At 47.7% G+C, this 14,989-nt stretch overlaps 8 protein-coding genes across 8 annotated transcripts; all 8 read left to right on the top strand.

Annotated features, from left to right (window-relative positions):
- Positions 1-748: 748 nt before the first annotated feature.
- Positions 749-2,778, top strand: EDB91DRAFT_1348585 (uncharacterized protein; the record flags this gene model as incomplete). The annotated part of the gene is made up of 3 exons (XM_041325976.1): positions 749-890; positions 941-1,093; positions 1,448-2,778. 3 exons carry the CDS (start codon positions 749-751, stop codon positions 2,776-2,778), a joined length of 1,626 nt encoding a protein of 541 aa, XP_041174788.1.
- A 234-nt stretch (positions 2,779-3,012) lies between these two features.
- EDB91DRAFT_1250974 (uncharacterized protein) lies at positions 3,013-5,040 on the top strand (the record flags this gene model as incomplete). The annotated part of the gene is made up of 1 exon (XM_041323300.1): positions 3,013-5,040. One exon carries the CDS (start codon positions 3,013-3,015, stop codon positions 5,038-5,040), a length of 2,028 nt encoding a protein of 675 aa, XP_041174787.1.
- Positions 5,041-6,167: 1,127 nt separating this feature from the next.
- Positions 6,168-6,671, top strand: EDB91DRAFT_1056955 (uncharacterized protein; the record flags this gene model as incomplete). The annotated part of the gene is made up of 2 exons (XM_041314040.1): positions 6,168-6,548; positions 6,606-6,671. Coding segments are annotated over 2 exons (447 nt in total), but the record flags the coding sequence as incomplete, so codon positions are not given.
- A 441-nt stretch (positions 6,672-7,112) lies between these two features.
- Positions 7,113-7,592, top strand: EDB91DRAFT_1009914 (uncharacterized protein; the record flags this gene model as incomplete). Its single annotated transcript, XM_041312396.1, has 1 exon — positions 7,113-7,592. A coding segment is annotated over one exon (480 nt), but the record flags the coding sequence as incomplete, so codon positions are not given.
- Positions 7,593-9,292: 1,700 nt separating this feature from the next.
- Positions 9,293-9,718, top strand: EDB91DRAFT_1056983 (Non-structural maintenance of chromosome element 4; the record flags this gene model as incomplete). The annotated part of the gene is made up of 3 exons (XM_041314045.1): positions 9,293-9,479; positions 9,522-9,613; positions 9,665-9,718. The coding sequence occupies 3 exons, from the start codon at positions 9,293-9,295 to the stop codon at positions 9,716-9,718; spliced, it is 333 nt and encodes a 110-aa protein (XP_041174784.1).
- Positions 9,719-10,207: 489 nt separating this feature from the next.
- EDB91DRAFT_1250971 (uncharacterized protein) lies at positions 10,208-10,593 on the top strand (the record flags this gene model as incomplete). Its single annotated transcript, XM_041323299.1, has 3 exons — positions 10,208-10,268; positions 10,317-10,463; positions 10,511-10,593. The coding sequence occupies 3 exons, from the start codon at positions 10,208-10,210 to the stop codon at positions 10,591-10,593; spliced, it is 291 nt and encodes a 96-aa protein (XP_041174783.1).
- Positions 10,594-12,063: 1,470 nt separating this feature from the next.
- On the top strand, positions 12,064-13,057 carry EDB91DRAFT_1296966 (uncharacterized protein; the record flags this gene model as incomplete). Its single annotated transcript, XM_041324931.1, has 4 exons — positions 12,064-12,308; positions 12,364-12,493; positions 12,546-12,970; positions 13,020-13,057. The coding sequence occupies 4 exons, from the start codon at positions 12,064-12,066 to the stop codon at positions 13,048-13,050; spliced, it is 831 nt and encodes a 276-aa protein (XP_041174782.1). The 3' UTR covers positions 13,051-13,057.
- A 608-nt stretch (positions 13,058-13,665) lies between these two features.
- EDB91DRAFT_1146942 (uncharacterized protein) lies at positions 13,666-14,969 on the top strand. The gene is made up of 6 exons (XM_041319265.1): positions 13,666-13,777; positions 13,818-14,025; positions 14,180-14,230; positions 14,279-14,425; positions 14,473-14,778; positions 14,838-14,969. The coding sequence occupies exons 1-5, from the start codon at positions 13,703-13,705 to the stop codon at positions 14,640-14,642; spliced, it is 651 nt and encodes a 216-aa protein (XP_041174781.1). The 5' UTR covers positions 13,666-13,702; the 3' UTR covers positions 14,643-14,778; positions 14,838-14,969.
- The last annotated feature ends 20 nt before the right edge of the window (positions 14,970-14,989 follow it).

Genomic DNA, 14,989 nt, shown 5'->3' with positions numbered 1-14,989 from the left:
AATTTAACACATATCACAGGCTCGCGTAATTTCATCATGTCTCACTTTCCTTGTCCTGCCAAGCTGTTGCCAGGTAAATGTCAGCAATCGCGCTTGAAATACCGCCAGTTCTGCTTTTTTCATGCTTTTGTCTTGCAATTGAAGCCTCCGCGCTCGTAAACCTCTCCTCCGACGTGGTACCCTTGGGTCACCCCACTCTGCGCTGATTGTCTGCATTTCACTGAGATTTTGGCTTCCTGCTGTTGTTCTCCTCTGTGGTGAGTTTTGGTGGTTTAATTGCTACATTTTCGCTGATTTTTTCTGCACAGCTGCCACCTGGTTGTCCATGAGATGTCACCGTTTATGTGCAAGAGTCCCTGCACGCGGGCGCGCGTCCTAGCCGTTGCTGATTGTCCGCCGCATGATGTCAACCATGAAATACCCTCATACCCTCATTTTTATGATCTGTTGTACTACCCTGTGTATCATTCTGCTATCTATGACACCTCGGCCAGTTTCTGTCGCTGGTTGCAGACCACACTTACAGATCACATACAGCGTTGTTTCAAGTGCTTGCCTACTGTTGATGCCATCTCAGTCCGATTTGTGGCACCTCATATAGTGGTTCAAGTGGGACATCTTGCTGTTACCTTTTCCCTCTCTGTGTTTGAGTCTTCAACATACACTCACTGTACAGTCTTCACGTGCTTGAAGGTTTGTTCACGGCAAACCATTTCAGATCTGGAGAATTCTTTTATAGCTGTGTTCGATGCTGAACCTGCATGGTTCTGTCACTCCGAAGCGTGTCATGAAGCTAATCTCTGTGCATTGCTGGCTAATGTTCTGCAAACTGCCGCCCAACTTCTTGGGTGTCAACGATCTGATGCCCGCGTCAAAGCTTCCTGCATACAGTTTCTCATTTGCCACTTTGCGCGTACTCGGACTGAACTTCGCGCTATAGCTGATGAGGAACTCCATCGGTGCGTTGCTGGAGCTCTTCCATCAACTTCTTTGCAAAGCAGAGCAACACTTCTCGCCGCTGCCATTCAATCCACTTATGGTGTAGAAGTCACCACAGCTTTGCATACAGGTCACCTCCTAATGTTGCGGGCAGGTGAGCCACCTTGCCTTAATATTTATTCCACTTGGCTGTCCATTCCAGTGGAAGAGCTCACCAAACGACTTGAGCATCTCCCTCATCCAGATATCCACGCATGTATTCGTCACTTGCCAGCTGATTTCCACCACATGTACCACTCGTGTTCACATCGGAAGTCATGCAATGCTCTGGTGGATTGCATACGTCGGCAGGCAATCTACCTCCATGCGTGCCCTCCGGCGGTGCTGTGCAACATTTATCTGATATATTTTCCCTTCCTGAGCTCATCCAACCTTACCTGCGATCAAGTGTTCAGCGCGACACTAGACCATGAATTTGGTTCTCTGATCATTCAGTGTCTCTCCTTAGAAATTGCATCTCCACCTGCTCAACGTAAAGTACTTCGGGCGGAAAACAAACAGTCTGTCATTGCTGCTGCACGAGCGCACCGAGTGTCTCGAGAAGAAGAGTGGCCTGTTCCTGTGTCTCAAGAAGTGATATTAGAGCGGCTGAACGAATACATCAAAGGTTCTGCATGGGAGGACCCTGCTGTTTGCACTGTTTGCTCGCAGTATGACAGAAAGGCTATGGAGATTCCCCTTTCCAGTGATTTGACGTCTCTTCATCTCGACCTGCTATGCGTTTCTGATCCTTACATTATCAAGAATTGCATCGTGCAGTCGCTCTCAACCTGCTTCACCTATGGCCACAACATCCTCGAAGGTCTCCAGTTAGACAAATTGGGACTCGTTTCTCGCGTTTCTGGAGATGCATCGCTTATGATGTGCTCTCCTTGCCACTCCGCCTTGACCCACAACAAACTTCCTGCCCTTGCACTGGCCAATCGCCTGTATCGAGGCTCCCTTCCTTCCCAATTCAGTGACCTGACCTGGATTGAAGAAAAGGTGTGCGCGATTTACTCAATCACAGTGCACGTCACACGACTTTTCCAGTCTTCTGATCCAACCCAACCGAAGGTTTTTCATGGAAACACCTGTGCACATGACATGAACATTATGTCCACTGCCTCGGTTCTCCCACGAGCTCCCGCAGACATCAATGGTTTCCTGAGTGTCATTTTCATCGGACCTGAAGCTTTTAACCCCAAACGAATGGGTACCCTGTTCTGCATGCGAAAACACAAAATCTGGACATTTCTGCAGTGGCTCAAGGCACACAATCACCTATATGCTGACATACCATTAGATGAGACCATCATGGATCTTTATCCATCTGACGGCACTCTCCCTGGGCTGGATAACCGTGTTGTTGTAGATCACGAATTGAATCCACAAGCTGTGTTCGCGAGCGAGACATCTGGTTTCAGTGGCCATCCTGCTTCTCTCATGCACGACACTGATCCCGCTGACATCACTGCCAACCTTGAGAGTGCACCTGTTTTGGTAGAGAAGATGGGCGTTTCCGATCCAGAATGCGACAAACTGAGTGGACGAGCCTTTACAGCTTCAGCACTTCGTAACCTCCTCCCCGGTGGTCACTTGACTGGTTTACCTGATCTCGTTCTGCATCATACTGATTCAGCTATTCCTGAATACAATAACACTCCGCTGTTTCCTGGGATGTATCCCACCCTGTTTCCATATGGAATTGGTGGCTTTGAAGATGATCAACGTATGACACCTTTGGCATTCAACCGGCAGGCCAAGTATTTCCTCAATCTCTCAGATCGGCATTTTTGATATCATGATACATTTATGTTTGTTCTCTTGAATATGCTGCAGAGGTGACGTGCTCATCTGCAGACCTCTTTTGTCGTGCGAAAATCCAATTTTGAAAGTGTGGCACGCAATCTGACTACTGTGTCCGCCAGTGTGCTCCACCATTTGGCAGCACAGCTCGAACAAGAATGCAAGCTGTCAGGTCTTACCACAGATGAGCAGAACGCCCTTAAGCTTCTACGTCAGGTCAACACCATGTCCGCTCGCATTCCCGGGTCACAAGCTGCAAAGGTATATGTGCATAATGAGATGTGCAACTACTATGGCTACTTTGGCTTACCGCATGTTTTTTTGACCTTCAATCCCAGCGCTGCCCACAGTCCGATCTTTCAGGTGATGTATGGGGACCATTCCGTGGACTTGAGCGAATGCTTTCCATGTATGCCAGCTGGCCGTGTGTGTGCTTTGCGGTTAGCCCAAGACCCTGTGGCAGCTGCAGACTTTTATGAGTTTTCTTTTAAGTGCCTGTTTCATTTCTTGTTGGGCTGGGACTTTGAACAGGAGCAATCAATAAAGGATGGCGGTATTCTGGGGCATATTCGAGCATTCTATGGCACCACTGAGTTTACGGAATGTGGCGCTCTCCACGGGCACTTTCTGATATGGTTGGAAGGAGGAATGAATCCCTCAGAACTCCATATGCGTCTTCGGACAGACTCTGACTTTCAAGACCAATTTTTTCGTTTCTTCAAGGCAGCAATTCACCATCACCTGCCTGATGTTGAAGATTCCGTCGATGAACATTTTGAACCTCGCATCCAAAGGCCTCCCATGCCTCCATCCAAACAGCCTGAAGGAATGGATGCAACTGAAAAGTGGGAAGTGTTATTCATGTCTGAAGTCAAAAAATGTGGGGAGGTTCTGCAATGCCATCACTGTCACTCGGTGTGTCACAAGTACGGCAACCAAGGCTGCTGTCGTTTCTTGTTTCTGCATGAAGTTGTCGACGCATCTCACTTTGATGATCAGACAAACTCTGTGGTGCTTATGTGTTGTGACGCAAATGTCAACTACTTCAATCCTTACATCCTCGTATTCTGCCGTCACAATCACGATATCAAATGCATTTTATCTGGCAAAGGAGCGAAAGCTGCTATGTTCTATATCTCTGACTACATCACTAAGATGGATGTGAAGACTTATGAGGTATTGTCTCTATTATCTCGTGCTGTCGCCCGAATCCCCAAACAGATTGTGCATCAAGGAAATGTTGTCGATCATGGTAAAGCACTCCTTCACAAGTGCTTGTCACAGTTTAATTGGCAACAACAGGTCCATGCTCAACAGGCTGCGCGATACATTCAAGGTTTCGATGACAGTACTTGCTCTCATCAGACTGTTCCGATGATGTCATCCTTGTTACTTGCCTATGTTCATGAACAATACATTCGCTGCGACACGATGACACCTGATGACCATGATGACGACGAAGTCGAACAAGTCCAACTCCAAATCGCGACTGACAAGGATGGAAAGTTAGTGGAAGCAAACCAGATACATCATTATCTGTACTGCTCAGACGCTTTGGCCCAGATGAGCTTTTATGATTTTTGTCATTGTGTTTGTGTAGAAACCATCAAGAGCAGCGCCCGCATGAAGAACACACATGAAACACGTCTTGGGGTCTATAGAAGACACGCATTAAAACCTGGACATCCCGCCCATGAGACCCATGAGCTTCAGGAACACACAAATGAACAACGAGGAGACGGCTATCAAGAATTTATTCCACGAGTGGTTGGATGTTCCATACCTCGTCGTTCAGATGCCACAGCTTGGGCTTTATTCGCCCTTGCACATTTCAAACCATTTAGTGTGATCGTCCCACTCCTATCCGGCATGGAATCAGTGATTAGCACCTTTCAGAAGTACTCTTTCTCGGGTCGCAGTCGCCAAGTGATGAACAACTGGGAAGCGATCCATGAATGCGAAGATGAAAGAGATGCAGATCGACTTCACAAGAAAGCAAGCATGACAGCAGAAAGTAAGGCTTTATCTACATCATTAGGACTTGCTAGCCTCACGGATGATGATGTTGAAATTGATATGTCGCGCATGCCCTCACACCGTGCTGAAGAAGATTTTGCAATCAGTCAAACTGTTCTACTCATGCAACAATGTCAGTGGCTCACATCCCGTTCCAAAGCGCCAATGGCCTGTTATGATCAACGTTCACCGATTGGCAAAGGTTTCACACAACCACTAGGACTCGTCAAGTTTTAAGAGCAAGGATGAGATTGAGAGTGAACGTCTCTGTCTACTCAAGGTAGGAATGAAGAGGTTAAGTCTAAGGAGTACTACTGACTATGACCTAAACTATATACTACTCTCTAGGTGGAGATATCTGAGTATGAAAGGTAGTGATATATCTATATACGATCATAACATTGCGCCTAGGGTATAGGGCGTCTTATCAACCAATCAACTACAGGGAAAGGGTTCATAGGGGTCAAGGGTATCGGTGATTAAGCAGGGTTCTCAGGGACTGCTTCTATTCAGGGTGAGCGGAGATTAAGAAGGGTGAGAGAGAGTTCTGTGACTTAGAAGTCTCGAGCGGTGATTAAGGATCTTGAGGATCTGGAGATGTATTGGGTATGATCGTATCTTAAGGGTTTCTCCAGGGTCTTCAGTAATGAGCATGCTTCTCTATGAGTGGCGCTTCTGTGATAGGGGTTCAGGGTTTAGCTGTGACTGTGCAACAGGTTCCAATGTAAGGGGTTCAGTGAATGACAGAGGTAACTCTTAACATGTCATGAAGGTCTGCGATGTGAAGGGATGATGACTCTTCGAGAGATAGCTCGTAAAGGACTCTCGGTTATGGTTCGATCATAGAGGCATGTAGATGCTTATGATGTAACCCGTTGCCTAATCGTAGGACTTCTAAGGATGTGATGAGTTCATATGTCTAGGGTTACGGATATAGATGGATGACGTCGATGTAGCATAGATGTGATGTAAAGATAGTGATCGTTAATCGGTTATCCATCTTATCTTATCAGGGATCTATCTAATCTAATCTTATCGGATAAGGTGACTTAGGGTTTGATAATCGAAATTTAGATGCAGTTGGTAACATTCATGACATGGCCCCAACGAAAGTGTCCAGCACAACTTGTGACCCTGGTGACAAGTTCTCTCATCTCATTGGGGAGTTGCCACGCCATCTCAAGACATGGAAAGTGGAGTTGAAGAAGCAAGAGAAGGATATAGCCAATTCCCGTCGCAACGCCCTCAATCCGGAGGCACAATCCACCACATTACCCCCTCCTTCCGAAGTTGGTCCTGAATTACACTGTGATCCTAATGCCATGCCCCAACTGATAGATGTCCCAACCAGTCAGGACAATGCAATGAAACTCTTGACGGCACAAGATGTTATCGACACTGTCGGCAGCGAGTTCAGCCTGAATGCTAAGCAGTGGGTTGCATTCCGTATCATTGCTGAATTTTTCATGGCCAAATATGTTGAAAAGCGGTTGCCAGAAGAGGAGCAGTTGCGGATGCTTATGATGGGTCCAGGAGGCACTGGGAAAACACATGTGGTCAAAGCTGTTCAACGCGTAATGGAACACTATGGCTGTGCACATCTCATCAGATTCCTCGCTCCAACTGGATCTGCAGCAGCACTCATCAATGGCATGACAGTACACAAGGGCCTTGGCATCAAGATTAAGAGTAAAAACAGAGGGAAGGGCAATCACAATGTTGGTGCCATGGCAGAAGATTACTCTGTGTTGATCAGCGTCGCCAACAGAACACAACTGCGAGACGAGCGGAAGTATGTCGAGTTCATTCTGCTCGATGAGGTGTCATTAGTGGGTCTGCAGTTGTTGGCCGAAATTGACCACACCTTGCAATTTGCGAAGGAGAAGCCTCACCTGTGGTTTGGAGGCATGTCTATCATATTCTCCGGTGACTTCTTTCAATTTCCGCCTGTCGGCGGCAGTGCTTTATACATCCCCATTTCCTCCTATGCCGGGCAGAACGATGCTAAGATTCAGAAACGGCTTGGTCGTCTCGCATGGAAATCGATCAACACTGTCATCAATCTGACGGACCAACAACACATGAAAGGGGACCCAGAATATGCCGGAGCTGTGAATCGGTTAAGGGAGCGCAAGTGCACATATGAAGACATTGATCTGTTCAATTCCAGATTAATAAAATCAGCCTCATACCCTTCGGGCGTGGATATGAGTGAAGGGGACAATGGAAATGCAGCAGCTATCGTCACCACCAATGCACTTCGAGAGGTACTCAATGGCCACAAAGCCGAAAGCACATGTCCTGCTATGCAGACTCTCACAGTTTGCACAGCTGTCGACAAGGCCAGTCAGGAGCTTGGTCTCAAGCAACGTAGAGACCTTCTCCGTCTGAACGTGGGGGCGCTGAAGTCCACGTCGCCTCTTCTGGGGCATGTCAGTCTCTTTGAGGGCATGCCAGTCATCCTGCGCAGCCATAACCTATCCACAGACCTTGGAATCACCAATGGTGCACAGGGGATAGTGCGAAAAATATTCACCGCACTATGTCCTGCAGGGTTCATGTATGCCACTTGTATGTTGGTGGAGTTCACGCACAGCAAGGTACACCTGACTGGCCTGCCCATTGGATATTATCCGATCATTCCATCAACGTGGACATTTACCACATCCATTGTTAGTGACGATGGTAACACAGAGAAGATACAAATAACCAGACATCAGCTTCCCATCCAACCAGCTTTCGCAGTCACTGGGCACTCGGCACAAGGGAAGACACTGCCCCATGTCCTTGCAAACCTGCACGAAGGTGGTTTTGGTGCATATGTGGCAGCATCAGCGAGCACGAGGACGCAGTGGCCTTTGCATCACTCAGCAGGTCTCCTTGGACCAATTGAACAAACGCATACCCCACAATTTGGCTCTGGAAGTCAGGTGGTTTGATGCACTGGAGCATAACACACTTGTCAAATTGGGCATCAGAAAAAGTGCACCCGTGTCAGTACCAGACGCTGGAGGCTGAACACATCATCGCACCAATCGCTATTGCTGTGGAGTTCGCATCAGACTCTGTGATTGATCAGAAAAAGAATTCCAAACGACGCAGGGAAGACATTGAATCGGCATCGCCAGGTGAAGAAAAGTGTTTAGATCCCCAACCAACTCCAATGAAACGCACACGGATGTCCAACACAACCATTTTGCATTCTCCTTCACATCGTCACCCTTCCCCCCCTCCCATATTGAGTGGCTGCAAATGGTCACCACAAGACTGGTCCTGTGCATACAATAGCGTCTTCATGGTCCTGTTCTACATGTACCATCAGGCAGAAGATCAATGGAGAACGTCATGGAGAAGCAGCAATCCACTTACCATGTTCTTGGCCTCAGCTTTTCAAGACTTAGGATCATCTATCACCGCCTTGGGATCACAGGAAATGTTCGACAATCTGCGTGATCGCCTATCATCCATGGACCCGTCGTTGTTTCCCCGTGTGGGACCTACATTAACATCTGTCACTGCGATATTGGAATACTTGTGTTCCAGCACAGAGCCTGTGCTCTGCCAGGTGTTTCCCATGCCACCTCCACCTCCAGCTGCAGAAGTGCAGGACACGCTGCCGTTCAGCCTACCATGATACTGCAATCAGTTGCATTGGCATGTCAATGATCAGGCCACCATGGATTTGCGGATCTGGTGTGATCTGTGGTTCCAAAGGCAGGTCACAAAGTTGAGCGCAGTGACACATCGGGGCTCACCTCGCACATCCCCTTTCTCGATCAGTTTGAGCCGCGCCCCACCACTCTTGTTCTTTGAGATTGCGCAGTGACCAGGTGGACGTCATCCTACCCTGTCTTTCTCTATCCTTGCCCTGTGATAAAGGACGGGTACTCTACAGCCTAAAAGGTGTACTCTACCTGGGGGCCCAACACTTCACCGCACGTCTTCTGACAGATACCTGTACATGGGCCTATGATGGACAAGCAAACGGAGGATGTCCATATCTTCCAGTCGCTAGCCCATTGGTGGTTGACAACGTGAAGCAATTGACGAGGCTGGAAGGAAGTCCCACGCTCGTGTATGTGTACTCATTGGATCATGATATGGGCTTGATGACGGTAGACGCTTGAAGCTGTATTGCAAAGTGTCAGGACTGCTGCGGTGCGTTCCAAGTGTGTGGTAATTTGACACTCACTGTTCTTCTTATCACTGACCAACAAGCCCAGTGTGTGCCCGCGGCGAAGACGACGCAACACATGAAATGTACAGTGTCGTTGTGTGCATCACACAACAGGGCACTTTGGTTCTGTTTGTGGTGCTTTCCTGGAGTTGTCACGCATCACTTGTGAATGCTGCACATTGCTTATCATTACCGACAATGACCATCTCCTGAACCATGTCTTCTAAAGTGTCCTACAGTGACACTGATCACGAGACCTACGTTCTCAACTGAATTGAAGAAGTAAGCTTCAGCGTGAGCACATTGCCAGACATGGTCTTACGGTCTTTTATCCAGATACGCCGGATCGTATGCGAAGAAGTCACTATAAACCTGTTTAACCTTGTCATCAACCCTCACAGTTTTGGGCAGTTGGTCGAGAACATATACTATCTCACGATTCTGATCAACAATGGCATATGTGGTATGGACTTGACAGAAGATCAAGAACCGGTCATATGTGAGTGAGATCAAATCACAAACGACGATTGCTGAAGCTCAGTAGTCTCTCTTGAATACTCCTTTGAAGGTGGCACCGGTGGTATAGACACCAACCATCAACAGGTGCTTGAATTTGACATCGCTACATGGAGGGTAAGTGCCATCTGTATCCACTCCAGAATTTCTTCCTGATCATCCTCCAAGCGCGCCATCCAGGTTTTCAACATCACCCATAGCGTCATCCCTCATCGCCTGTAAATAGTTCTCTGAATATTCTGGTTAATTTAACTCGATTGGACAATGTCCGCCTTGCTTATCATGGACTATTATTGCGCCCCTTTTGAACATGTCTCAGTTTCCTTGTCCTGCCAAGCTGCTGCCATGTACATGTCAGGTTTTGCACTTGAAACACTGCCGAATCTGCATTTTTCATGCTTTCGTCTTGCGATCTGCCACGTCCATGTCAGGTTTTGCACTTGACATCCTGTCACTTCCGCTTTTTTCATGCTTTCGTCTGGCAATTGAATCCCCCCGCTGTGCTAAACTTCTCCTCGGTCCACCCGACTCTGTGCCGATGGTCTCTGACACCGAGAATCCCCAGTTGATCATGATCGACAAGACATCAGGACCAATCTGGAGTTTCAGTGAGAAAAAGTCAAAATCGAACATGGTCAGGGAGTCCGTGGAGGCAAACTTTGTTCAAAACCACCATCATCGGCACCTTCTCACTGACCAACAATATCTGCAATGGCGTGGACATTCGCTGGGCTGTTAAGTGTTTTTGGTTTCAATGGCGCTTTCATCATTGGTCAGGACGAAAGTGCTTATCTATAGTGGAAATACTGACACAAGGCAGTGGATCAGCAAAGCAGAGGACAACCCATGTTCCATGTCATCCCTTGCACAATCTTGAAAGGGATGGAGACGCAGGAAGAAGGGCCTCACCTGCAATCAGTCCTCATGGTCTCAGAACAACTGTATGGCACAACAGCCATCGCCAACAGTGCGTCTCTCGATTGACGCTAAAGGCCTCATACTTACTGTGACTAGATCTTGTTGACCTCATTGCGCATGACTGGGCCGTGCACACCATTTACACCAAGAATGTTGAGTTGGCTGAGAGAATCACTTGAGAGGCAACAGAAGTTTGGAAACTCAGTGTGCAGTTGAAACGCCAGACCATGGCAGTGTGCAGGTGAAAGTTAAAGCGCACAGAATGATTGATTGTGTCAGACAGCGAATATCTGTGAAGTACAGTAGAGGGATGGTCCTTAATACAAATTATTGTCTCAGACAGCATATATGTGCGGAGTACAGTAGAGAGATGGGTGTTAACACTAAGTTAGATAAAAATGCGAGTTAAAGAATGCTGCACTCTCACATCAGCAGCCAACAATTCGGCGAGAGCCACCCCTTCCACGCATACAGTGTGAACGGAAGGGTCATGAGCGATAGAGTGAACGGTGCCTGTGATGATCAGAAACACGAATAAGGACTACAGTATCGACTTACAAGCGAGCGATCCAGGTTGGGCCAAAATATCACGGGTGACCACCAGGACACTAATGGCTGGCTCAGGAGAGGACGTCCGAGATTGCGACTCTCAGATGTGGGCGCTTGGGACAACATGGAACTCGGGGTAGCGGTACCTAACATGATCAACTAGGAAATGCAAGAATGAGCATGGCAACAGCGGAGGCAGCAACTGCCATACTGAGAATGAAGGCGGCACGCCTGTCAAAGACGTTCAACAGCGAGTACATGGCATCACACATAGTGTACAATTGTCTGGAAATCATCACTCTGCAAGTCACGCAAAATCATTAAGTGGAAATGTTCTTCTCAATCGATCAATGGACATTGCTTCTGGACCTAATGAAAGCAGGACTGGGCCCATCGCCCGATTTCAGATGTGAATCTACTTGACCAGATCTCTGACAAAGTAAGGAGGAAGGGAGTAGCAAACGCCCCACTGACAAAACGGCACATACATCAGGACATAAATATAATATTTGCCCGCAAGACTGTCAACCATGATGAAAAGTGCAAAGAACGAATGTACATTTTCATCGGTTGTCTTCATGCAGCAGACATTGACAGTTCAGGAAAAGTCTTTCGGATAGCCGCCCTCGTGCAAGTTGTCTATGAACACCTGCCTCTCCTGTCAGATGTGATGGCGTTAAGAAACACCGGGCAGGCCACCCGAGAGATCATATCCTCCTGCCTGGTGAAGCGCTTTGGAGATATCGTGAAGCCATTTGTGGCTTCTCACACTGGAGAATTTCGGTATCTCATGCACGTAACGCCAGCAGTGATTGTTGGGTCATGCACGATGAAGATGTTGACAGGAGACAGCAGGACTCCATGAAACCTCAACATTGTCGTGGCTAATGGGGAAAGTCTGGTCTGGTACTGTTTCATCATGGACATGCTGAAGTACCACCGCATACACAACACCTTAGCGAACTACACTTACACTCAAGCTGTTTCCTCATTTGCAATATTCCAGAGTGGCAAAAATTTCATTACTGTCACTGAAGCTTCACGAGGTGGGCTGTTCAACGTGGTTACGAATGGCACTGAGTACTGCAGACATGGTCTTTATGTCAGCAGGAGGACTGACAGTGCTTTACCCAGAGTGGACGTTCAAGGGAACTGCGGTGAGGAATCACTCTGCCCTTCGCACTGCGCCTGGGCAAAATGTAGGCTGCATCGAGCAGGCGGGTTGGGCTGTCAAAAAGAATACAGGCTTCCTCAGAACCCCTTGTGGTTCTCTTTGCCCTATGATGTGGTGCTCCATTGCCGACCGTGATCAGCGCGCTCTTGTTCTCCAGTGGGATGTCAGATGGTCAGTGACTTCGCTCATGAAGAAGTCAAAGACCATGTGGCGGTTGGCTACTCAGTGCCGAAACCCATCTTGCCCATTTAACAGCAACTCTAATGAGCATGCGGTGCACCTCCCTGCTACTGCCCGTGCCAGACAACTTACGAAGCATACAACTGCAGGAAGAACGAATCACAGGTCATATGCCTGTCAGTGTTCTGCAGACATGGTCATCAAAATACTCACGCCGTCTCTCTTTAGCCATACAAATCCAAATGCATAGGCATCCTGTACGGCACAAGGGCAATCTGGCCGCACCTCGTGGTCATACCCGTGCATGATGGGGTGGAAAGTCTCACCCAGATCTCCCATCTCGAAGTAAGTCATTGGGTTGATTACTTCAGCGGTGAGAACATCACATCGGCGACATCAAGGGGGCGAAAGACATATCATGTAATGGCTGACGACATGACACATGCACCTGCGCGCAGATATACCTTCTTTAGGGAGCATGTAATGGGATTCGCTCCGCCTAATGCATTAATTCGCGAGGTTGCTGGCATTGACGACCACGCGGAGGATGTCATGGGCAATGTGTTAGTGATCAAGCATGAATGGAAGAACAAAGACAAAGTGGTGGATTGCACCACTAATGACATTGAGGACGTCAATAATGTTATTAAAAGGTAGAAGTTCACCATCGCACGAAAACAGCTCGCTGACATATTCCGACAGAGCCATTGGGGAAACCAAGTTCTGGACTTGAGAAGAAGGACATAATCAGGTCCAGGAAGTCTGTAGTTTGGCGTGCCACTATATGTATTCTGCTATGAACTAAGATCACACCTATATTGTGTTGTGCACTCGAAAGTACATGTGTGCCTCCTTGAGTTTATTGGAGCCGTCAGCGGTGCTGTGTGACATTTATCTAATATATTTTCCCTTCCCGAGCTCATCCAACCTTACCCGCGATCAAGTGTTCAGCGCCACACTAGACCATGAATTTAGTTCTCTGATCATTCAGCGTCTCTTGATAGGCTTTGATAGCAATTTTGATGATGCGACGAGAGATGGGCCTAGGTAGCACAGAGTGTGTTCTTGAGATGGAGCGTGTTGAAGGGGTCGGCATTGGAGACATTGTCATTGAAGCTCTGCAACAGAGGGAGTGGAATGAGGTGCACACATTTCCTTCTCTTATCGTTGATCTTAGAATATACATTTACTGCATATCGTGATAGATTACATCGTGAATTAACGAGCTTTGCTTGAGGGAGCTATTCCAGTCCAGGCTTGTGCAGACGGACCCTAACTTTACAAGATTCAAGAGCACAACAGGTGCGTCTGATGTTGGCCCATCATAGTTTTCCCTTTCTTTCTTGCTCCTATCCCTTCTTCCTCGTACTCAAGCTGTGTCCTCTATGAACGATCTTACTAAGCCGCATCGCAGTCTGGAACGATCAGTTGTGTCGCAGACAAGAGGCGATCAAAACTATGTCAGCAGCAAATGCAGAACTTGCTGTGTGGTCTCGGGAGATGATTGACCGATTGACAGGGGAGGCACACCTATGGACACAGTTTCAGCGATCAATCACAAATTTTGATTTGAAAACTTGGGCTGCTCGAACGATCGGTTGTGTCTCAGACCTGGCCAATGGGACGATCAAAACTACCGACAGCATAGAATGTATGATCGGCCTGTCGCGGCGTATGGTCCAACTTTTTTTTCGTTTCGGGTGTCTAGGTGAGAGTGCATAACCCCTATCATTTGCAGCAGTTCAATTGCGGAGAGTGGGTACTTGCAAGGGATGACAACCGAGTCTTGATCTCTCCATCAATCACCTTTCTATTCACCCTTTCAGCAAACGAAATGTGACTGACCACTATGGTTTCCCCAGCGGTGCGGGAATTTATTGCAATGTTTGGTAGTGAAGGTTCTTTCATCTTCAGTGAAGTCCATCCTTCTTCTCGGTGATGGCATACTAAGCATGTCGCAGTCGAATGCTTCAGTGATGTAAAGCCTGTGTTTCACATCCAGTCAGCCAGTCAGATCATTTCCGACAATGCGCATTATCCAACCGAACCCAACGCCTCTGTCACGTACGCGTCTGAGATAATCTATTCACAAGCATTCATGCTCGAAGGTACGATCGATGGATGAGGAATGTTTCAACATTGACGTTCACCATAGCTATGATCAGGACCATTGCCAATGACATCTCGGTGACCATTGTTTTTGCAGACAGTGAAGCACTGGCCACTTATCTCGTGACTGAGGCTTCAAAACTCGACCATGCCCCTTACCTTTCCGGCAGCGGCAAGCTCATGGAACTGATGATGCGTCGGGCCGGGGGAACCTGAAGTTGAGGGAATGTTCGTATGGAGTAATGGTCCTTCATCAGCCTCTATAATTCTGATCGTGTGTTTCACGTGTAAAGGTGGTGTAAGGTACACTTGCTCAACATGTAATTCTCGGTAGCGCAGCCTCGATCTGAATCTGAGACGCATGGCTCGAATGAGAAAGCCTTTTGATTAAATGCTCGATCTGTGACATGCCTATAATAGTGAAGAGATTTTGTTTCACTGCCTTTGGACGCAAACAAAAACTGGATCGATGAAAACGACCCTGACAATGTAAGGCGAAGTGAGTTAAGACTTACACCCGATTGACGCGAGAGCGAGAAGGGCTGTGCGCTTGGCACGGTTAA

Source organism: Suillus paluster (assembly GCF_016628075.1).
Source record: "Suillus paluster strain FC165 chromosome Unknown EDB91scaffold_48, whole genome shotgun sequence".
Lineage (NCBI taxonomy): Eukaryota > Fungi > Basidiomycota > Agaricomycetes > Boletales > Suillaceae > Suillus > Suillus paluster.
This window is presented reverse-complemented; position numbering and strand designations above follow the sequence as displayed.

Bases quoted from the DNA above. Each gene is read 5' to 3' on its own strand.
- EDB91DRAFT_1146942 (XM_041319265.1), top strand. From the start codon at position 13,703: ATGAACGATCTTACTAAGCCGCATCGCAGTCTGGAACGATCAGTTGTG. The intron at 13,778-13,817 runs GTCAGCAGCAAA...TGGTCTCGGGAG, and splicing joins CAAGAGGCGATCAAAACTAT to ATGATTGACCGATTGACAGG. The intron at 14,231-14,278 runs GTGAAGTCCATC...AGCATGTCGCAG, and splicing joins TGAAGGTTCTTTCATCTTCA to TCGAATGCTTCAGTGATGTA.